We start from the raw sequence: 21,735 nt of genomic DNA, 5'->3' as shown, positions 1-21,735 counted from the left end.
AAGGGTCCAACCCAGGATGGGAAGAAACCTAGAAAACGGAAGGAGGAGGACACGAAAGGAGCACCTAACTTCCCAATGCTCAATTAATGTTTTGTTGACATTAACTTAGGGTTTTATTAAGGTTATGTGACATAATATAAGGGTAGTTTCCAACTCACACAATGATGAAGAGAGAGAAAGTAGAATGATGAAAGAGAAAGAAAAACATGTAGACTCCACCTCTTTAATGTGTGTGTAGGAAAGTGAAGTTATGTTATGTAAAATAATAAACATAAAACCCATTAACTTATGAACCATCTTTTTTGATCGAGATCCTTTACGTGGAAAAAATTTTTACACATGATTATGTTATATATTTTTTTCACATAAGAGGATTTATTTCCCATCTTTTTACTGTTGTCTATTAATCTTTTTTCATCTTTATATAATTGTGATCTTTTCACATGATTATGTTATGTTTTTTTCCACCTAAGATGATTCATTTGTTATCTTTTTATTATTGTCTATTAACTCTTTTATCTTTGTGTAATTATGATATTTTCACATGATCATATTATATTTTTTTTCACATTATCCCATCTTTTTACTATTGTCTATTAACCTTTTCAACGTTGCACTCTACTCTATGTTATAACAGTTATGTGAATATTATTCTGATCAAGGTGGTCTTATTCCGTGTCCCAGTCTTCTTCATTTCATTTCAAATTCAAGAATGAGATCAATTCAAATCTTTCAACGGTTAAATCTCACTATCTTTCTTGTTTTCACCATTAATTTTAGGACCAATGTTGTTTTGGAGATAATTTTATTTCTTACACACAAATAAAAATGTGTGAAATCTATATTTATTTTTTCTCTTCATATGACTCCAAATGAGATTCACACATTTTTATATGTGTTTAGGGAATAAAATTATCTCCTACAAAAAAAACATTAATCTCTTAATTTTAATATTAAAATGGATTTTATTTATCTTATATTGGTATAAAAATTTTGATTTTGTAGCTGACTTACCAATATTTGTGTCTCATATGGCATGACACAAATTGTGACATGCATGATAATCACATTTCCCTCGTATAAATCCATGAAGGAGTGCGCACCCAAAAACAAATAAATAAAAAATTGTGGCTGACAAAGAAATTGAGGGTTTGGTAAGGTGAGTGGCAATGTAGGAGACATCCGCCACGTCATATCCATGTCGCAACACGAATGACATTATGACAACACTTTTAGTTACGTGTCAATTGTTGATTGGTAATGACACATCTGCTGCGACTGTACATAGTCATAGTGAATGTCATAGCAATGGAGGAACCTTCCTTGTTCATTTTCTTCTTCTCTAAGAAAAGGCCAAAATGGACCTTTCTCTCTGTAGCTTAGCTACGTATAGGTGTATGTATGCGTATGTTTATGTGTATATGTACGGTGCAGAGGAACTTTTCGTTTGGTCAAAAGCTTTGTACCGGTCTCGCTACGTATACAACGCCAGGCAGCTACACGCGTTTATACGACATTTTCTTTTCTCTTTCTTTTTTATTTTTTTATCTCTCTCTCTCTCTCTTTCTTTCTTTTTCTTTTGCTTTCGCTTTCTGTCAGAGTCAATAGAAACCAATAACCATACTTTTCTATTCTTCCTTCCTTCAATTCAATAACCCAATTCTTATTGTCTTGGCTGAAAAAGTTGCAAACTTGCGATCTCCGGCGTTGTTTTGTTTTCCTCTGCTTCTTGGGGGGTAAGTAAGAATCCGATCTCTTTCTCTCTCTCTTTTGGGTTTTTCGCCATTCATTCAGACCCATTTGTGTTTTGATCCGAATTCTTTGGGTTCTGATGGGTGGGAGGGGGAGATGAGGATTTAATGCCTTGAAGTCTGAATCTTTTTCATCTTTTCCTTCAAAAGATTGTACCTTGTTATTCGAATTTGTTTTCTATGCTTATTAGGTGACCCTTGGGAGGAGTGTGATCATCACCCGATGTAACCTAATTGTACAATTTGTAATATGGAATATGGCTGTTTTGTGAAATTTGTAGGCTTTCAGGGGCTTAATTCTTAGTCTCAAGCTTCATTTCATTTGTTTTGTATTCATTTTTCTTGATCAACATCAATAGTGAAAATGTCATCTGCGGGTATAAGTACTCTTAGTCCTGTTCCTGTTGAACCATTGTTGTCTCCGAAGGCATTCCATTTCCCATCACACTTGTCTTTGGAAGATAAATCCATTTTCATATATCTCTCCTTTTCTGGCTCATTGAATCCAATAAGAGTTATGGAATAGGATACCATTGAGTCTGTAAAATTCAAAATCCAAAGGTGTGAGAGCCTTCCTTTCTTAACAAACAAACAAAAGTTGGTCTTTGCGGGCCGAGAATTGGCACGAAGTGATTCTCTACTCAAGGACTATGGAGTAACAGATGGAAATGTTTTGCATTTGATAATCAAACTGTCAGATCTTCAGGTCATCAATGTGAAAACTTCTAGTGGGAAGGAATTCACGTTTCATGTGGAACGCGGTAGGGATGTTGGGTACCTAAAGCAACGGATGGCCAAAAGGGAGAAACAATTTGATGATCCTGAGCAGCAGGAACTTGTGTGTAATGGGGAGCAGCTTGAGGACCAGAAGCTTATTGATGATATCTGCTGCAAACATAATGATGCAGTGGTGCATCTGTTTGTTAGAAAAAAGCATGCTAAAGTTCAGAGAAGACCCCTTGAGTTGTCCGTTGTAGCAACAGATTTGGCTGATAAGAAAAAGGATTACAGTGATGGAAATACTTACAAGAGAAAATATGATGTTGATAAAGAAGATACTATCAGGAGGTATGATGCCATTCAAAGAGTTGTGCCAAGAAAGCCTCCTGACAGAGATTTTGTTTTGGAGCCAATTATTGTTAACCCTAAAATTGAATTAGCTTCGGTGATTTGGAATATGGTAAACTCTACATATGATGGATTAGATAGTGGAAACTATCCGATCAGATCTGCAGAGGGTACAGGGGGAGCTTACTTTATGCTTGATTCAACAGGGCAAAAGTATGTGTCAGTTTTTAAGCCAATTGATGAAGAGCTAATGGCTGTGAATAACCCTCGGGGTCTTCCTTTTTCATTAGATGGTGAAGGCTTAAAAAAGGGTACAAGGGTTGGTCAAGGAGCATTCAGGGAAGTTGCGGCTTATATTTTGGACCATCCAATGAGTGGTCGCCGCTTGTTATTTGGTGATGAGAAGGGCTTTGCTGGTGTTCCCCCGACATTGATGGTTAAGTGCTTGCATAAAGGATTTAACCAACCAGGAGGCTTGACTGCTAAGATTGGCTCCATGCAAATGTTTGTGGAAAATAATGGAAGTTGTGAAGATATGGGACCTGGGGCTTTCCCAGTAAAGGAAGTACATAAAATTACTGTATTGGACATAAGACTGGCAAATGCAGATAGGCATACTGGGAATATTTTGCTCAGCACAGAGGAGGACAATGACCAGTCTGTTCTGATTCCAATTGATCATGGATACTGCTTGCCCACAAGCGTAAGCACCTTATTTTATGCTCTCTTTTTTGTGTTTTAATGCATGTGATTATGCTTATATATTCTATTTCCCCCCTTTCTTTAGCGCGCTCTTTTTTCTATTTTGAATTTTTATTAATTCCTTGATTTGAAGTGTTAAACTTTTGTTTTCTCATGTTTGATAATGGATGCTAGTATATGTATAGAATGCAGAATTCTGTTGTTCCAACCTGTACAATATATTAAGTCGAATTATATTTATGCTTAAAAGGTGAACTGGCTGGGATTCCAGTTAGATTTGTGTGTCTGCAAGTAATGGAGTTTGAAGTCTGCTTGACAAGTAACTGCAAATAGATTTTTCTTGAATCTTGCTTTAGCCAATCATTTGACATTTTTTACATTCCAACAGTTTGAAGATTGTACCTTTGAATGGCTTTACTGGCCCCAAGCTCGCCAGCCATACTCCCCAGAGACTATTGACTACATAAAGTCCCTGGACGCGGAAGAAGATATTGCCCTTTTGAAGTTTCATGGATGGGATCTGCCAGTTGACTGTGCCCGTACTCTTAGAATCTCAACCATGCTTTTGAAGAAAGGGGTGGAGAGGGGATTGACCCCCTTTGCCATTGGAAGCCTGATGTGCAGGGAATCCTTGAACAAGGAATCTGTGATTGAGGAAATATTACAAGCAGCACTGGATTCTGTTCTTCCTGGCACAAGTGAAGCTACGTTGCTGGATGCTGTTTCCCAAATCATGGACCAGTGCCTTGATGAGATCGTCAGTTCCCTTTTATAACTAGAGTTGTATTCTGCAACAGTAGCAGGTATATAAATGTCTATGTGTACATATGTTCACGTACATATGTATAGCTCAAATAATTGGGTTTTTAGTCCATGACAAAGGAATTCTGTTTTCTTTGGTTGGAAAGTTAATCATTCTTAGCTATGACTTTGTAGGTTTTTATTTTTTAGTAGTTTCCTACTGATCACAAATTCTTTCAGGTTTGTAGTTGATTTCCTTGTTAAATTTAAATTCCAGGGATAGTAGAGAAGCCCTTTCCCTATTTGAATTGTAGTTTAATATTCTTATCATGTGGCGAGTGTTGTCTTGTTTCAACTATAAGGTTGTGCTTGCTAGGAGTGAAAATGGGAATGTGGTAAATGAAATGTTTGTTACGTTGTTTGGATTCAATGAAGTTAGATGTGTGTTGTCATTCTCTATCGCTTATATATTTATATATTGGCACAAACCTCTTCTAACTCTTACATTTTTTGTTTTGGTCTGAGAATGGGTGACACCTCTCTTTTATACTGGTACTAATCGCAGCCTCAAAATCCCAGAGGTTGCTTAGCCATTTATGCACGCAGGGGAGGAGTCAGACATGCACAAAAGTTACTCAAATTAAAGGGAGGGATTTATTGAATTAAGATTGCCGGTAAGGAAATGCAATTGACATTACTACATTCTAAACTATTTTAGCTTGCAAAAATTTTGAGGTACTAACTATTTACTTTCACTATATACATTAGATACATGTATAATCTAAGACCTTTCGTAAAGTTACAAAAAGGGGTCTAGAGTATTATCCTTGGATGTATTCATAAATATTATTATTTATTTGCATATTTTTGTAACCTTTGAAAATGTGTAGCCTTTGTAAAAAAGTAGTAGCTATGCAAGTTAAAAACCCTTTTGCTATACTTTCTAATTTTTATTGACTTGGGTTATATTCTTTTGATTTATAAGATGCATTTGTGATTTAATCCGCATCAGAAAATCATTGGATACTGGATTTGATTGATCCATTTCTGGCTGCATAGTATTTCTCCGCTTTAGTCTCTCATGGGAGCTGGGTACGACTCACAACTCCCACTTGAAGTGAAAACTCTTTTCTTGTGTCGAAATATGTAAAGTATTATTATGGACATGAAAGGTAGCGAATAACGTGTGATTTATTTTTCGCTAATGGTTAATAACAGTGAAGGAAACACTTTTCGAAGCATGTTCAATAAATAACATAAAAAAAATCCAATGAACATTGCCAAATTTAAATATTTTTATGATAAAAACTATCTCAAGGGATTTGGTTTACGATACACGTAGGACCAAATATTTGATAAATTATCATGGTTAGAACTCAGAAAGTTTTTATTCTGTTTTGTAAGTTGAAACCTCCATAATCATTCACCAGGCATAGATTAATTCTTCCCAAAATTATCTACAGCAAGAAAAAGTATTCAAGAGATGCAATCAACCTAGCTAAACAGGTTGGGTATGCACACTCCAGCTTCAGGGTTTTTCTGTTCTTTCCATATCCTTCCTGTTACTCTTAGCTTCAACCCTTTCCTGTCCCCTCCTGAGAAGAAAAGCGCCATGTTACGGTATATGATGAGGCCATCATGATTGTCTCTTACTTTCTTATGGCTATCTCTAATGCTTCGTGGACTCCCCTCAAAAGTTAGTTTACGTCCATTTCCTCCTACCTTCAAGTTGTAGTTGTAGTTCCTGGCCTCTCTTTCATCACCCATGAATCGGAGGAATGCCATGTACACAGGAGCCATACCAAGCTGGAAGGCTTCGAAATGGAGGCAAAAATACTGACCAAAACAATGGAAAACCTAACAGTAAACAAAAATAAAGAGTCAACCATAACAATTTGAATGGGATTTCAAGATGCGCAAAATGTAGTTGTGCTTGTGCATGAAATGAAGGAATATCTGCTGCTGCATATGCATAGAAATTAATGTCATATCAAAGATCATTCCACGCACAATACCCCACCCTAAAGAAGGACACGTTCCATTTTTTTCTTTTTGTGGGGTGGGAGGGTTGAAGATATAGTTACCGTTAGCATCCATGTAGCATTTTCTACTTCCAGGGGATTAGACTTGACATAACGATGGTTAAAAGTGCATCCAGAATGCATATCAACCCTGTGGTCGTCCCTTAAATGAGCAACAAGGTATGGAATATCCCCAACAATAGAGCAGTCTGACCCAGCATAAGGGCAGTTGTATGGTCTGAAGTTACAAATAGCCTCATGTTTGAGCTTGCTGTAATAGGGAAATATCTCTGGACAACCAAGAGAGATGTATCTGCAAGGCAGTTCAAGTGATTCTGCTATCTTCTCCAATGCCAGACACCTTATATCACCGAGTTCCTGCCTGCAGGTTGGGCATCGGTTGTGGACCCTTGTCTTACAAGTTGAACAAAGGGTATGCCCATTGTGGCACTGCAGAACAAAATTAGTTTTGTGAATGGTATTGTAAACATCATTAATCAAATTTATCGAGTAACCTGCATTCCTGTACAAGGACAAGGACATAAGTTTTCTATTTACTCTGACAAAATAATATACTCAAAAGCTAAAATATTCCTCACAAGAGAATGACAAAATCTAACAAAATGCACCACAACTTGCTAAAATAAAGTTCAGCACACAATGAAACTTAAGAAATCACCAGATTTGGTTGATGAGTGAAGGGATTTCATTTTGTTAGATTCTGAACTTAAAACCAAATCTCACAGCAAAAATAAAAAGTAACACCTGATCCTTTTGTTTTTCTATTCTAGTTACTTTTCATTAGAAATTGATAAGATGTTGAAATTTTTCATATCTTGTGGCCAGCTGCAATGTATTCATAACAGTGGAGTTGCCTACCAATTCAAGCTGTAAACTTTAGTGCAATGACAGAGTCGTAGAAAGTTTAAATATCTTCCCACCTCGTTGCATGAGATGCATATAATTTTCCTAGACTGCAATCCCAAAGGAAAAGGTTTAGTGTCCCAGGGATTTTACTACTTGCGACAACTTCTGTAATGAATGTATAGAATTTGCCACTTGAGTATATGACTATACGTCCTAATTAAGAATCAGATTTCCTGACTTGTTAGCAGCATCAACAAATTTATTCATAGCCATACCTTTTTAAGTAATAACTCATCATAATCTTCTCTACTTATTTCAGGATATTGTAGGCTTGTAGCAAAGCCAATTACATGCTATCACGTCAAAGTTAGAGAGAAGACCAACAACCAACTTACCAAATCCCAAATTTGCAATCAGTGCATACCAACTAACAAGAAAGATAATATAAAAATATTACCAGGGGGGAAGGGGGACATCAGGCTATGGATCCAAAGGAACACAAATATTCTAAGTAGTCAGTTACTAGAACTAAATAAAAGATTTTCTCACTATGACACATCCCAACCAAAAGAGATTCTCATGTCCTTCTAATGTGGAACTGATCTAATAAACAAGCCACAGGTGAAATATTCACTTTCAAATTAGTCAGAAACAATAACTCCTTGAAGAAATCATCATAAGCCACAAACCCTGTATACCGTGCTTATTTCTTATTCAAGCTTTTTTTAACATCCATATCTGCAAACTCTCTTATTTAGAATGCCACTACGTAGGTTCCTCTCACTACCAGATATTGAATACCCATTGCCTTGATAAGTTAATTAACCAAATTCTCTTGATTGACCAACAGACATTGATTATAGTCCTCGCTCCTCACGGGAATAATCGTAAGTTACATAGCCTTATAAGTGATGCATAGCAGGACTTGTATAAAACCATACCTTCAGTGAGTCTGAAAAATCACAACAATGAGTTGAGTAAATTCGGTAGGGTTTGATTAAGAGAGAGAGAGAGAGAGAGAGAGAGATCTACTCAAATTTCCCCCTTTTCAGTAATCACTAGTCACAAAACTTCGCCGGAAGTAAAAAAGGTAACAGGTAAGAAGGAACTCAATCCCAGAAAAGTCAAACAGATTGCAAGGACCAAACTTTGATCAAAGTAACCCACCTTAGCAATCAAATCCTCAGGATTCAACACAAGCGGAATCATGCAAACTGAAATTCCAGCAAACATAAGATCTATAAAACAAAAAACACTACCCATAATACCGAAACGCAACTGCACATACCCTTTATCCCTATATCGAAGACTTCGAATCCAATCATAAAAAATCCAAACCCTTCATGCCACAAGTGCCCGTTAATAAATACCCTCTCTTAAGTGAGAAAAGAAAAGAAAAGAAAAAGTAAATAGAATGAAGACCGCAAGCAAATCGCATTAACACAACGTAAAAAGAAAGAATAACATCATAATTGGAGGAAGCAAACCCATAAAGCAAAATGGATCAGATAACAAACCTGATGGATAGGAGGGTACATTGAATTGGTGCAAACTGGGCATTCAAGAAGGTCATGGACACTGGTAGTGGTGGGACCATTGTTATGTGGCTTCGAGTTTGAAGAAAACTGATGGGGATGCTCATCCACTTCCATCATAGTCAACGATAATACATTGCTATCAATGCTACTCGATTCCATTCTTTCAGCTAAAACGACAAGGATAACACCAATACGATTAATTTATGGCTACTCTTCGATGGTGGGTGCGATTCACTCGAATCATATATGCAGCAGAAAGGGAAGAAAAACAGCAAAATATGAGTTATGATGGTTCAGCTGGGTAGAACTGCTATGTGTATTTTTGAAGACAAGGAAAAGAGAAGGGGGAGAAAGCAAGGATTTTTAATTTGATTGCTTACAAAAACTGATGCTTTTCTTCCTTGGTCCTCTAAGACAACAGACATAGGAGTAATAGAATATTTCGGTGTCTGAGTCCTAAGGACCCTTTGATTAAAATCAAACGGCTTTAAGGATTTCACCAACAAAAACCAAAGAGAGAAGTTAAAGAGCAATAAATAGATCAAAATAGATCAAGATCAAGTAGAACAATGTGCTGGATAGGAAATGAAGACCATGTAGTGATTAATTGCGTGGACAGTGGGCACTTAGGTACGAGGACTTAGGAACAATAATCATTAATTTAATAATTATTTGAAATAACCCAAGAGTTATTTGTTTAGTGGTGTACTAATTAGATCCTAGTATTTGATAAGTCCAAAGGATAATACGTTCGATTCTTGAGAATCACAACTCTAGAGAGAACAGAAAGGCTCAAACACGGAATCGAATTGGTGGGGGCCATAAAGGTTTCAGATATAAGTTAGTTTTTTTTTAAAAAAAAAATGTTATTTGAAATATTTTATGCAAATTGGTGATGTGTGGTTCACACCAAAGGAAGTCAAAAATGATTTTAACCAAAAAAGCTTTATAGGATAGTAGCCATAGAGCGGTATTTTGACTCACCGAAGAACGAGACATTATAAGTTGTTTCTTCATTTTCCATGATATAGGAGAGGAACCAAGTAAGATGAAATAACGAGCAAGCGACCTACGAGTTTGAGGGCAAGCAGTCTAATCTTAATCACAATAAGTAAGGAACTTGAGATCACAATCTTTACATAATAAAATGTCTTGTCCTAGATTAGTTTTAAGATAACACTTAACTTGAACTAATGCACCATAAAGCTCCATTTTAGAATTTTTCATGAACTGTGACAAAGTGTGAACACCATAACTTAATTCTAGATGGATGATTGGTTCGGTTTACAACCTAACAATCATGATTCATAAAGTATGCCAAGATCATATTTTCTCTGGCATAGAAACGAACCTGAGGATCCACATGTAAACTAAATGCCTAGGAAGTGCTTCAAATGCCCTAAATCCTTTATCTGGAAGCCAGAATTGAGATAGGATTTCACTTGGTTGCATGCAACAGAGTCATTTCTAGCCAGCAATATGTCATCTACATATACAACCGGTCAAGGAAGATATGACCTTTTAGTAAACATTGGAAGTTAGTTTTGGATTGGACAAAACCAATTTTTTTCAAGAGATGAACGGAGCTTGTGAAGCAGTTGCTTGAAGATTGACATAAACCATAGAGAGATTTCTTTAAGCGAAAAAATTTGACTAAAGGAACTTGCAAAAAATCATTGTGGGATTTTCATATAGACTTCTTCATGGAGAAAATTATTGTTAATGTCTATCTAATGCAATTTTCACTCTTTAGCAATTGCAACAACAAGAAATGTGCGAACACCCATCATTTTATTCATTGGTGAAAGTGTTTCCATATAGTCTTCTCCTCCAACTTGGTTGTACTTTATTTTATAGACCCGGGTATAGCACGCTTGCTAAGAGGTAGATGGGTGAGAGTCTATGTCTGATTGTCTTCTTATGCATTGATCTCCTTTCTCATAACCAGCGGGAGTTATTTATAGCTTCTTTAAAATATCTTGGTTCTACCCCATCATTAACAGCTACCAAATAATGTTGGTGCTAGATAGAAAATTAGGATAAGAAAAGTTGCGTGTGTGTATGTGTAATAGGATTGTTACACTTATAATCCTTTAAATAAGATGGTGGCTTTCTCTCTCGTTGACCATGTACAAGAAAGGATAATGGTGGTTTAGAAGCATCTAGAGGAGGTGTTGCACATGATTGATTGCTTGGAGATGGAGAAGTGTTGGCATCTACCTTAACACTCTCCCTATCATTTAGGGAAGATGGCCCAGGAATGAATGACTACAGCAACAGAGTTAGTCGTCAGTTGGTCATGGTCTAAGAAACTACTTTGGTGACCATAATGTGAGAAAGTGGCCGGAAATGTGATGTTGATCGTCAAGGGTAGACTCAGAGGATGCAAATGGAATTTTTTATGGAACCAAACATCTCGGGAAACAAATATCTTCCAAGTCTCAATATCATAAACTAGCCATCCTTTTTGTCCATAGGGGTAACCAAGAAAAATACACTTGCGAGAATGTGAGTCAATTTTGTTTCGTGGATCAGGGCGTAGATGTGCATAGCATAGAAAACCAAACACACACAAATGAGAAGAATTTTGGAGTACTTTTGAACAACATTCTATAGGGGGTATTCCCTTGCAATAAAGTTGAAAATGTTCAGTTGATTAGATGGGCAACAATAAGAACGTGCCTATGTTTGCGTTTGATGTGACCAATTATATTACGGGCTATCTGCACATGAAATTTGATGGACTTTACCCAACTCATCAAATAAAGTAATTAGTTTATGACCTTTGAATTCAGCACCATTATATGATCATGCAACTTTGACACTTGTTTTAAATTGTGTGCACACCATGGTGAGAAATTTCTTAAGAACCGCAAATGTTTCACTCTTCTTGGTCACGAGGGAAACCCAAATAACCTTTCTATAATCATCAACTAGAGTCAAAAAGTAGTGAGCACCAAAAAAATAAATCCGTGTTATAAGGTCCGCAAATATCATAGTGTACAAGATCAAAATACCTCTTGCTATGTTGACTACTATGAGAAAAATTATTTTTTGTCTGCTTAACACAATAACAAGCATCACATACATAGTGATCACATGTGATAGTGGGGAGGAAAGAAAGAACCTTGAAAGAAGGGAGCCTAAGTTTGCGATACCATATCTCCAAGGACTCTAGGATGAATAACACAAGCATAATATTGTACCAACTTGAACACAAACGCTCCACCCTGTTGCTCACCCAATTCAGTTTGCATCCCTGTGCCTAGGTCTTGCATGACACATATTATTAGTAAAAAATAACCTCATTTTCATTGTTGTGATGTATTCAAGTTGCATTCAGATAAGACATGTATAACACATTCTTAATGGTCAGATTATGATTTAGTTGAATTGTTCCATGCTAAACTGCACGAGTTATCATTCCATTCGATAGACCCACAAATCCTAATGATTCTCTTCATAAATGCTAAATAGCTTCTTCTCTTGAGTTTAAATTTTGGGTTGAAAAAAATACATTAAGGGCATGTTTGGTGTGGTGTATAAGGTCTGATAGTATAAGCTTATACTATACGTTATGACATTTTCAGTTGTTTGGTGTGATCATCGTATAGTACAAGCTTATACAACATGATCCCTTAATACATCAAAACGATGTATAACTTAATTATGCATAGGAGTGGTGGATTAGGCCTGATAAGGGATTGATGTATTAATATTGCTTAGAAGTACAATTCCCAAGAACTAATATATCATTTCAATATTTATATATTAAATATTAATTTTTAAAATATTGGAGGATATTATCTTATATAATATCATACTAAACGCTCGATAGTATTAAATTTAATCATGTCTTATACAATCAGATCTTATACTATCATGTCTTATCCTATACTATGCACCAAACAAACATGTCTTAAGAGAGCAGTCTGTTGCATAATTGGATGGTAGTCAAGCTAGATTAGTAAGATTTTCAGTAAACCAGTTGATAGGGGGAAAACTAGTAATTTACCATCAATGATAGAAAGATAAATTAATTTATTAAGAGAATTAACTAAGCTCCCCTACCAAGATCAGGATGCCAGTTTTATTTTTTTGAGTCCTTTAGTGTGTTTGGTACAAGAGAAATTTTTTGGTGACCGGGAATCATGATTAATGGGAATTCAGTAGAAATTGAGTTTACCTGGAATCTTACGAAAGAGGTGTTTGGTTCGCCAAAATATTACCGAGAATATTGGGTAAAAATTATTGATTCCATATTTGGTTTAGAACGAAATATGACTTGGAATATGAGGTTATTTTACAAAAATAACCCCAAACTATTTTTACTTTTGTAATTGATAGATTGGGTCTATATTTTTATGTGTATTGGGGTATTTTTGTCTCAAAATTTATTATTGTGATTTTCCTTTACTTGGTATTCTGATTGGTATTCTGAATTACCATATTATTTTTGGTAATCTGAATAGTGACTTTTCTTTATAAATCAAATTACCGGTAATCCTTGGATATCTGGGAATCGTAATTTATTCCTTCTACCAAACATGATAATTACATTTACCAAAGAAGGATTACCGGTAATCCTCTTCAAAAACATAAAACAAACACCCCCTTAGAATTCTGACATGTGGAGGAAGATACGGTGGTGTGCAGTGGGCATCGTTGAAGGGAGCGCAATTCATTTGAATTAAAGCTGGGGGTCTACACCTTTGTGGTACACCGTATACAGCAGGTCCACTATCAATCATTTTCGCGTGGATGCCGGGCTTATCCGCAGTTTGAAAATAATTTAGTTTTTTAGTTGAGTGTTCACTTTGAAAGTTATTATTAATTCGTGGACTTAATTATCCTAGTCATATTGTTACTTAATTTGAGGACACTCTCTTAACACGTATAAGGAACTGATGTTCTACAAACTATTTAAAAACAGGTATTGGGCCATGGCTGAAAAATTGTTGTTTACTTCTTTAGTTCTATTTCAATGCTTACACAGTTACACTAGTTAAAAAGATGGCCATTTAATTATTAGAGTTAACACCCTTTTTAGTCTCTGTCAATATCTACGAAATCTTTTTTAGTCCCCGGCAATAAAAAAGGACCAAATTGGTCCCTGAAATTACAAAAAAAAAGGTCATGTTAGTCCTTATGTCAACTCCCAAATATGTAGAGTGACCCTTTTCTTGTACTTTCAGGGACCAATTTGATCCTTTTTTATTGTCAGGGACTGAAAAGGACTTCGTAGATATTGTCAGGGACTAAAAAAGTGTTTACTCTAATTATTATTAGGTCTTTCTGATCGTGACTTTATCATTTTTAATTTTTTTAAACATTCTCATAATTTCTTTACTTGCACTTATATCGTGCATATTTTGTCTTATCTGTAAATCTTTCTTTTTCTTTTTCTTGACTTTTAAGCAAGTAAAAACTATCATAAAATAAAATAAAATAACATATTCAGAAATAATTTTAACATTTACAAACTCAAATAAATTAATAAAACATACAAGAAGAAAGTTCTAAGCATATCATAAAATTAATGAGATGATTTTTTTTCTTTCAATTATGGTTCTAAATTCTTGATATTATTGACATGAATATTTCGACTTGCATAGTAATGAGGTTTATTGAGTTATATATGATGTTTAGAATAAGAAAACAATTTCCTAGGGAATATTAGAGGGAACAATGTTAATGAGCGATAAAAAATGTAATTTACTCTTCCTTATTTTGTTCACCGGAATCATGATCAGTGCATTATTGCTTAAAGATATTGGTATCAGAAGTGACGAATCAACGTTACTTCAAGGCAAAATTACCATGTCTAAAGATATACAAAAGGTTTTTTCTTTTCTTTTGTCAAGTTTTGGCTGAAGGGATAATACAGACACAAAATAATACAAAAGATTATTAGCAGCAAAAGTTCAGTTTGGTGCTAACGATATTTCTTTTTTTAGTTCCTAGCAACTGCGCTCCACCATCGTATTTCCATCCATTTTTTTTTGAAATCATAATAAAAAAAATACATCCAAATTTTCAATTTTAAGGGGGATTATGGTTATCTTTGTAAAAACTTCTTGTTGGGGGAATGCAATAATTCTCTCATTAATGATGAAGGTCCATCACCAGCGGCAACCACTTGACTGACTGGTGAACAGCCCCTCCTTTAATAGTAATGGAAACCATTTATGACACCTTTCAGGCTATGCTGAAAAATCAACTAAGATTCCTCATGGGTTCCACGCCTCACGGATATACTACCGCAACTTCATTAATCACCTATGGAACCCAGTGGAAATCCAATGCCAATGTTCATTTATGTCATTCTGACATTTAGTAATAATAATAATAAATGAATTGAAGACTTGTTATTTAGCAGTTACAATTAACAAAGAAAAATTGTAACTTCACGTCAATTGCCGAAGTTGCAATCCTCTGGCATCTACTATATACTAAACGGTTTTACAGAAAATGTGGGAAATCAGTTTAAACATAAAAATACATAAGCAGGCCACACAACCAATGTTGTCACGTAGAAACGGAAAGAGGTGGTACAAACGTAAAATGTAAAAACTACACGAAACGTAAAGCTTATACTTTCTACTACTTAAGGTCAAGATACAAAATTATATATATGCATGTAAAAAAAATTTCACATAATGAACATATGTGTTGAGCCACTTATCTATTTAAAAAGGAAAATTGTTTTTCATAACCAAGTATCAAAATTATAAACAGTAATAATTAACAAGTAATGGATAACCAATCTGCTCTAACTGCTTCATACGCTCTGCAGATTTTGGATCATCGCTCATCAGAATATAATTCAACTTCTTTCAATGCACACAATGATCCAAAAACACAAAACGATTCTCATAGCATAACTTATAATAAAATTGCAGCTTTATAAGACATATTATAAAAAACATATATCCAAACAAAAAGATATCAAGATACTGTGAATATGATTTGGGGAAAACGAAATTTAGGTTTTTTTTTTTTATTAAATTTTTAGTTTTAAGTAAAAACGATCAAAACGGTAACCGTTTTTATGTTTTTATGCGGCGTTTCTACCAGTTTTTATCAAGGATTTTACTTGAGTTTTAACACGCACCACTCTAATAAAAACGTAAAAACGTAAGTTTTTACACTAGTTTTTCACAACAATGCACACAACTACTTCCCTTCGTCCTTAGGGGTCAGCTGGCGCTTATGTCTGCCCAAGAAAAATTAAGAATACAGAAAAACAAATGAGTACATAAGTAGTTTTTTTTCCCTCAATTCAATTAAATCGCCTAGTGAAGAGGGTGAGCCTTGAAATAGTGGTAAAGTTACTCATTTGTTGGTTCAAATCCATAAATAACCTCTTCAGTGCCGGAGCCAGCAAGATTAATGAGTCAGGGCCAAAAAAAAATTTAGCTGGTGCCAATTATTAAATTAGCTATGTCTGAAACGTAGCTAATTTTTTAAAATTAGCCAAAGTCTTGATCTTGGTTGGAGCCAACGTGATTCCGCCACTGAAACTCTCTCTAAAAATATAAAAGTAAAAGTATATACAATCAACTCTTATCCCCACTCTCGGAAAGTCAAGGGCCTTGTGCAAGGTTTGCCCAACTAATAGGCCTCATGACCAACAGGCACGGCTTTACCCAAAATACAGTTTATTCTGGAGTTTGATTCAGACTTCAGAGTAATCAGACAGCTAAAAAAGACTATACCAGTTTACCATTGATTTGGGAAGGCTTCTCGGTATTTGTCATCCTCAGATGACACTTGCTGCCTACCTGCGGTATCCCTTGCCCGTGAACTCAAAAGCTTCTGAGCTATTCTATCTTTTGATGTTACTTTCTTCCGCAGCATGGATGCAAGACTTTGCTTCTTGTCTCTGGCAGACAGTTTATCTTCATTAGTTACCTCCACATCTTCTCCAAGAGCTGCTGATTTAGAAGTTGAAGCCAAAGCAGCATCCCGTAAAACTGCTTCATTGTGTTCCCGAATTTTAGCAAGTTTTGCACGTCTCAATGACTGTTTATCAATTTCTCTCTTATTTGCTACCTCTTTGTCTTTTTCACGAACATTCTTAACCGCCTGTTTTGCTAACTGCTCTATTAAATCAGTCCCTAAATCCGTATTCATGTCTTCTGAAGGGCTCTGATTGAGTGGCTTCCCTTCATCATCTCGATGAATGATAGGTCCATGGAATGGGCAAACTTTCAGATCTCTTCTCTGACAGAGTCCCCCTTTCCTCAAAGGAGCGCGGCATGGTTGGATCTCAATTTGCTTTTCTTCATAAGGCATTGCCTGAACATTCAATTCAGCAATTTTATCTGCTGGAATAACTGCATCATCCTCCACCCTACCCCAGTGACTTTCAAGCTCCAAGCCCCGTTGGTTAGCCATAAAAACCCTGTTTGAATCCCAATTTTCCAAGTGAGAACCCCATCTTACAACAGGAGCTTCAGCTATAAGTTTACTCCTGAGAGGGTTTGACTCAACTTTATTTACTCCATGAAGTAGGCTGTCAGTATCAGAGCCATTAGACTCTTCAAAGTATGAACCAAGATTATCGTTATTCATTTTATGGGAAGTCGATGCCATGTCAAGATGTTTGTTTTTATTATTGGGTGCACTAGACGAGATTTCAATAGCTGCCACATTACCCTCCTCCCAAAAATCTTCTTCCTCTTCAAGTTTTGATGTGTTTAGAAGAGAACAACCTGCCTCTTCGCATTTGTTTTTTACAGACTTCAGACAATTTCGGATATCAATGAACTCCTTCAAAGTGGAATCTCTGAATCTATTGTCTGCTACTTCAACTCTTACAAGAACAGAAATCCACTCTTGGATGGAAGCCAAATGCTTTGTGATCAGAAGTTTGTATAGCTCTCTCAATGCATCAAAAACTACCTTGTTATCGCTGTTCTCGTAAACTTTCTCCCCTTCTTTCAATGCTTCAAGACGAATCTGCTGCATCTCCAAAGAACGAAATTCAATGAGTTCTTCTTCATCTAGGATATCATCCGACACAAGCTCCTCTTTTGAATGCAAAATGTCCAAACACTCATTGATCTCATCCATCGCAGACAGTATTCCTCCCTTTATTGAAGTTGAATTCTCTTTCAAATATTCATACTTGTTCAATAAAATCTCTTTTGACCTCCTCTCCTTTTCCCTCCTCTCTCGTTGAATCCGCTCCACATTAGCTTGTATGTTAGGAAATTGAAGCCTAAGAATATTCTTTAGGTAATCATAACCTAATCTGAGCTGTCTATAATGAACCCCAAAAGACACGTTCCACTTTTCCAAGAATTCAATGGCCTTTGAACGCAAAACAGATGCAACAGCTGGTGGAGCAGGCAGTGGTAGATTACGCCTGAACCCGACACTCAAACTCAGTAACTGGTCCAAGTTCTCAACAAGAAGGGTCCTAAAAAGCTTTGAACGCATGAAGAGTTCATCAATTATTAGAAGTGCAAGGTACCTAACCTGCAATACATATCTGTCAAGGTCAATCAGGGGATTTCATATTGGAGATGACAATCTGAAAGTTAAAATCTTCCATGTAGATGGCTATGCTAATAAGGGGCAGAACCAGTAGCCTGTGGTTAATGTAAATATTTTCGAGAGTGAGTGACCTTTTCAACATAGCAATAAAGCAAACGAGATTTCATCATTTTATCACGCTTATAGCATCAATTAGAACAGAAAGAAAAACAACATACAATTTTTGCTAAGGAATTGTCATTTGAATCAATCTTTTCATTTTCACTGATGCATAATCAAACAAACCGTAATTAGAAAACAACAGACAAGAAATTGAAACCCTATTGGGGACGTACCTGAGAGTGGTCACGCTTCATGAGATCCATAAGGGTTTGGATAGCGTGGCGGAGCTCCGAATCGGAATAGCGGACCACCGTCTTGATGGCCTTGAGGAGGCGGGGATCGATCTCCGGTGCGGTGGAGTTTGTTGCTTTCTCTATCAAAGCCCTCACCTTTGTTCCATTTGCATTGCCTCCTTCTTCCATACCCATCAAATCCCAATCTCAAACCCACACATTCGTTTATTCAATATTATCAGATTTTGAAAAACCCTAAGTTTATAAAGCTCGCAATTTTCCCCTTTTCCTCATTCGTTTGCTCCTTGCGCGCTACGTCAACGGCTCAACGGGTCCCATTTGATGAAACGGGATGTCGTTTACATAAGGTTCACTATTTAGTATTTACTCAGACTCAGGCCTCAAAAATATTAAAAGACATGGCCTTCGTTTGGATTTACGTTCAACCACTTCAAATTCACGTTTGATGATGGCAAACGGGTTTTAAAAAAACAAATAAAAATAGAAGAAGAGATAAGGTATGTTTGATTGTCTCAAATCAAAATTGTTGTCATTATTCTTAAAGCATATTATAGTTGGGATAGGTTATTCTACCTACTCCTATCTTGCCTACCTTTTGCCTACCTCATCATTACTGTTGGATTACAATCTAATCCAACGGTTCATATTTACACAATAAAATAACCCTTTTTCTCATTCTTTCTTCTCACTTCCTCCCACACCCTTTCTCTCTCCTCCCCCTTTCTCTCTTCCTCTCTACTCTATACCTAATTTTTCTTCCTTTATCTCCTCCCCCTTTCTATCAGGTTTATTTTTATTGGAACTTCTTTTTATTTTAATTGCATTGAACCACAGCACCACAACATTATGCGATTCATCGACCACAATATTTTAATTTAAGCATTATGCGATTCATCGAATAATATATGAGGTTTGCAACAATTTGTAGCTCATTGCAGAGAAGGGAACATGGCCATTAATAACCCTAATATTCCAGCAATTTGGCGGCAGAGTTCATGTTCTCTATCACTGATGATATCTTCCTCCCTGAAAGTAACAATAATCGCATTCTATATTAAGGCAAACCTTGTAGCATCCACTTAACTTGATTCAATCTTTTTTCTCCCTGTAAATCCATAACTGCTTCGCATAATGCTTCCGCGTGCGTTCACCTCGGCAGAGATCAGAGATAAAGGGAAAAAAAATTAGGTATAGGGTAGAGGAAGAGAGAAAGGGGGAGGAGAGAGAAAGGATGTGGGAGAAAGTGAGGAGAAAGAAAGGGAAAAAAAATTATTTTATTGCGTAAATATGAACCGTTGGATTAGATTGTAATCCAACAGTAATGAAAGAGGTAGGCAAAAGGTAGGCAAGATGTGAGTAGGTAGAATAACCTATCCCATTTTATATTGAATTTTATCATATACTTATTTTTGAAATAAAATTTTTAAAACGTAAATCATTTTAATTTAAATACACTTGTAATCAAAATCAATTTTATAAATTTAAATAATCCAAAATCAAATTTACAAATATTCATGCTTAAGAGACTAGTTTGAAAACCGTTTTAATATTAATTTATTATTCCTTTTATAAAATTTATTAATCTTACTTTCACTTTTTTTTTTTTTACTTAATTTAACTTCGTCCCTCAAGTAACGGGAGAAGATTATCCCATCATAAAAAACAAAATTTATGTAGATTGATAATATTTTGGCCAACCCACACATGTTTAGTAAGATGAGTGAGAAACCTAATAGCCAAATAGCCAAATAGCCAATAGAGGTCTCATTAGGTAATACTTGGTGAATGAGCTCACGAGTCTCGTCATAGAAAATTCCTTTCTCTTTACATAACTCACCATCTTACACTCATGTTGGTGAGACAACGCCTTACAAAATAGTGGAGACAATGGCGAACAAATTTAGTTCACATTTTCTCTCATTATCATTAAGGAATATTCTCCCTCTTCTCCAACATACAAGCCAACAGAATTTCAATATTTTTATAAGCAATTACTTTATTGGATTTTAAGGCCACTCAGCCTAAACATATAATATCACTCTTCACAATCATATGTGCTATAGTGATTCTTTTTGAATTTAGTCTATATTACTACTTCTTGGAACACCCTCGTAATCATATACTTACTGCTCGAGGGATACTTTCTTCCTCCACAACAATTCAGGTAGTGTTCTGGATACTACTCACTTAGGCCCACCAGATGGGCCCAATCGCTTAAAGCCCATATCTAGAACCTTCTAGAGGACACCCAGGGCAAGTCATAGAGGTTCACCACAGTGACATTTCTCATCCTGCACTGCTGCCCCACTCTCTCCTCTCTAAATACCCTTCTCACACATATATAGAGGGGATCTTCTTCTTCCCCACTCCTCTCATATGCTGTCATACACACACACTTCCCCCTTGAGCACATACATGGGAAGCTCCACTAGTGCCTTGGTCTCTACCATGACTACTATAGACACCCCTATATCAACATACTTCACACTTTATGGGAGACATTTATGTACCACTATGAGTACAAGTAGCAAGGTGCAATTTCCGAAGGCAGTGGGTTTGTGCTTTCCCCACCTCATAATCTCTTAAAGAGGTAGGCTCCAACATGATGGAGAAGAGACTACTGCTTTGCGCTTTCCCAAGCTACCTCCCATTAACCATTTGACAAAGTTTCTCCCTTAGTTTGTACCGATTAATTTTAAGCGTGGCTGGTTGCTGCTCGCATGTTTTGACCTACTACTGCTTTTGGAATGTGCAATGTGGGGGCACTTTGGAACTATGGCACCTAACCATGTGCCTTGCGGCTTCTAACAAGCATCTGAGGCGCTAGATTATAAAGTTTCTGATAAAGGAATAGGTTCAAATTGTACGTGTTTGATTCACGAAGTAGAGGATACATGTAATTTATACAATCAAAAAAAAAATTATAAAGTTGCTTACCCATTGCAAGAGACACTAGATTGTCTGAGTGTAACGCTAGGTTATCTGGGTCTTCAACCTCACGTACCTATTTAAAATTAGGGAAAATGATTTCTACACTTTGTAAAAATCTTTCTCTACCACTCATAGAAAAAGAGAAAAAGAGAAACTAATAAAGAGAGAAAAGATAAATGTGATGAACCTCACTGCGATTTTATTATCAGCGGTAGAAAAATGATTTTTGCAGTAAATGCAGAAATCATTTCCCCTT

The 21,735-nt window shown here is 36.0% G+C and overlaps 3 protein-coding genes across 3 annotated transcripts; 1 reads left to right on the top strand and 2 right to left on the bottom strand.

Annotated features, from left to right (window-relative positions):
• Window positions 1–2,022: 2,022 nt before the first annotated feature.
• On the top strand, window positions 2,023–4,398 carry LOC133315313 (phosphatidylinositol 4-kinase gamma 4-like). Its single transcript, XM_061516912.1, is given in 3 exon segments — window positions 2,023–2,761; window positions 2,840–3,522; window positions 3,910–4,398. Coding segments are annotated over 3 exon segments (1,716 nt in total). The 5' UTR covers window positions 2,023–2,115; the 3' UTR covers window positions 4,297–4,398.
• A 1,264-nt stretch (window positions 4,399–5,662) lies between these two features.
• On the bottom strand, window positions 5,663–9,102 carry LOC133315276 (E3 ubiquitin-protein ligase SINAT3). The gene is made up of 3 exons (XM_061516869.1): window positions 8,668–9,102; window positions 6,347–6,733; window positions 5,663–6,119 (listed from the first exon to the last, which is right to left on the bottom strand). Exons 1-3 carry the CDS (start codon window positions 8,845–8,847, stop codon window positions 5,757–5,759), a joined length of 930 nt encoding a protein of 309 aa, XP_061372853.1. The 5' UTR covers window positions 8,848–9,102; the 3' UTR covers window positions 5,663–5,756.
• Window positions 9,103–15,808: 6,706 nt separating this feature from the next.
• Window positions 15,809–18,744, bottom strand: LOC133315283 (UV-stimulated scaffold protein A homolog). The gene is made up of 2 exons (XM_061516881.1): window positions 18,528–18,744; window positions 15,809–18,174 (listed from the first exon to the last, which is right to left on the bottom strand). The coding sequence occupies exons 1-2, from the start codon at window positions 18,720–18,722 to the stop codon at window positions 16,411–16,413; spliced, it is 1,959 nt and encodes a 652-aa protein (XP_061372865.1). The 5' UTR covers window positions 18,723–18,744; the 3' UTR covers window positions 15,809–16,410.
• Window positions 18,745–21,735: the final 2,991 nt, after the last annotated feature.

The sequence above is a fragment of the Gastrolobium bilobum genome, unplaced genomic scaffold (assembly GCF_033153095.1).
Source record: "Gastrolobium bilobum isolate Gb01-03AN ecotype WA unplaced genomic scaffold, APGP_CSIRO_Gbil_v1 utg1030, whole genome shotgun sequence".
NCBI lineage: Eukaryota > Viridiplantae > Streptophyta > Magnoliopsida > Fabales > Fabaceae > Gastrolobium > Gastrolobium bilobum.
The sequence above is the reverse complement of the archived record's forward strand: the minus strand, read 5'-3'. Positions and strand labels throughout refer to the sequence as shown.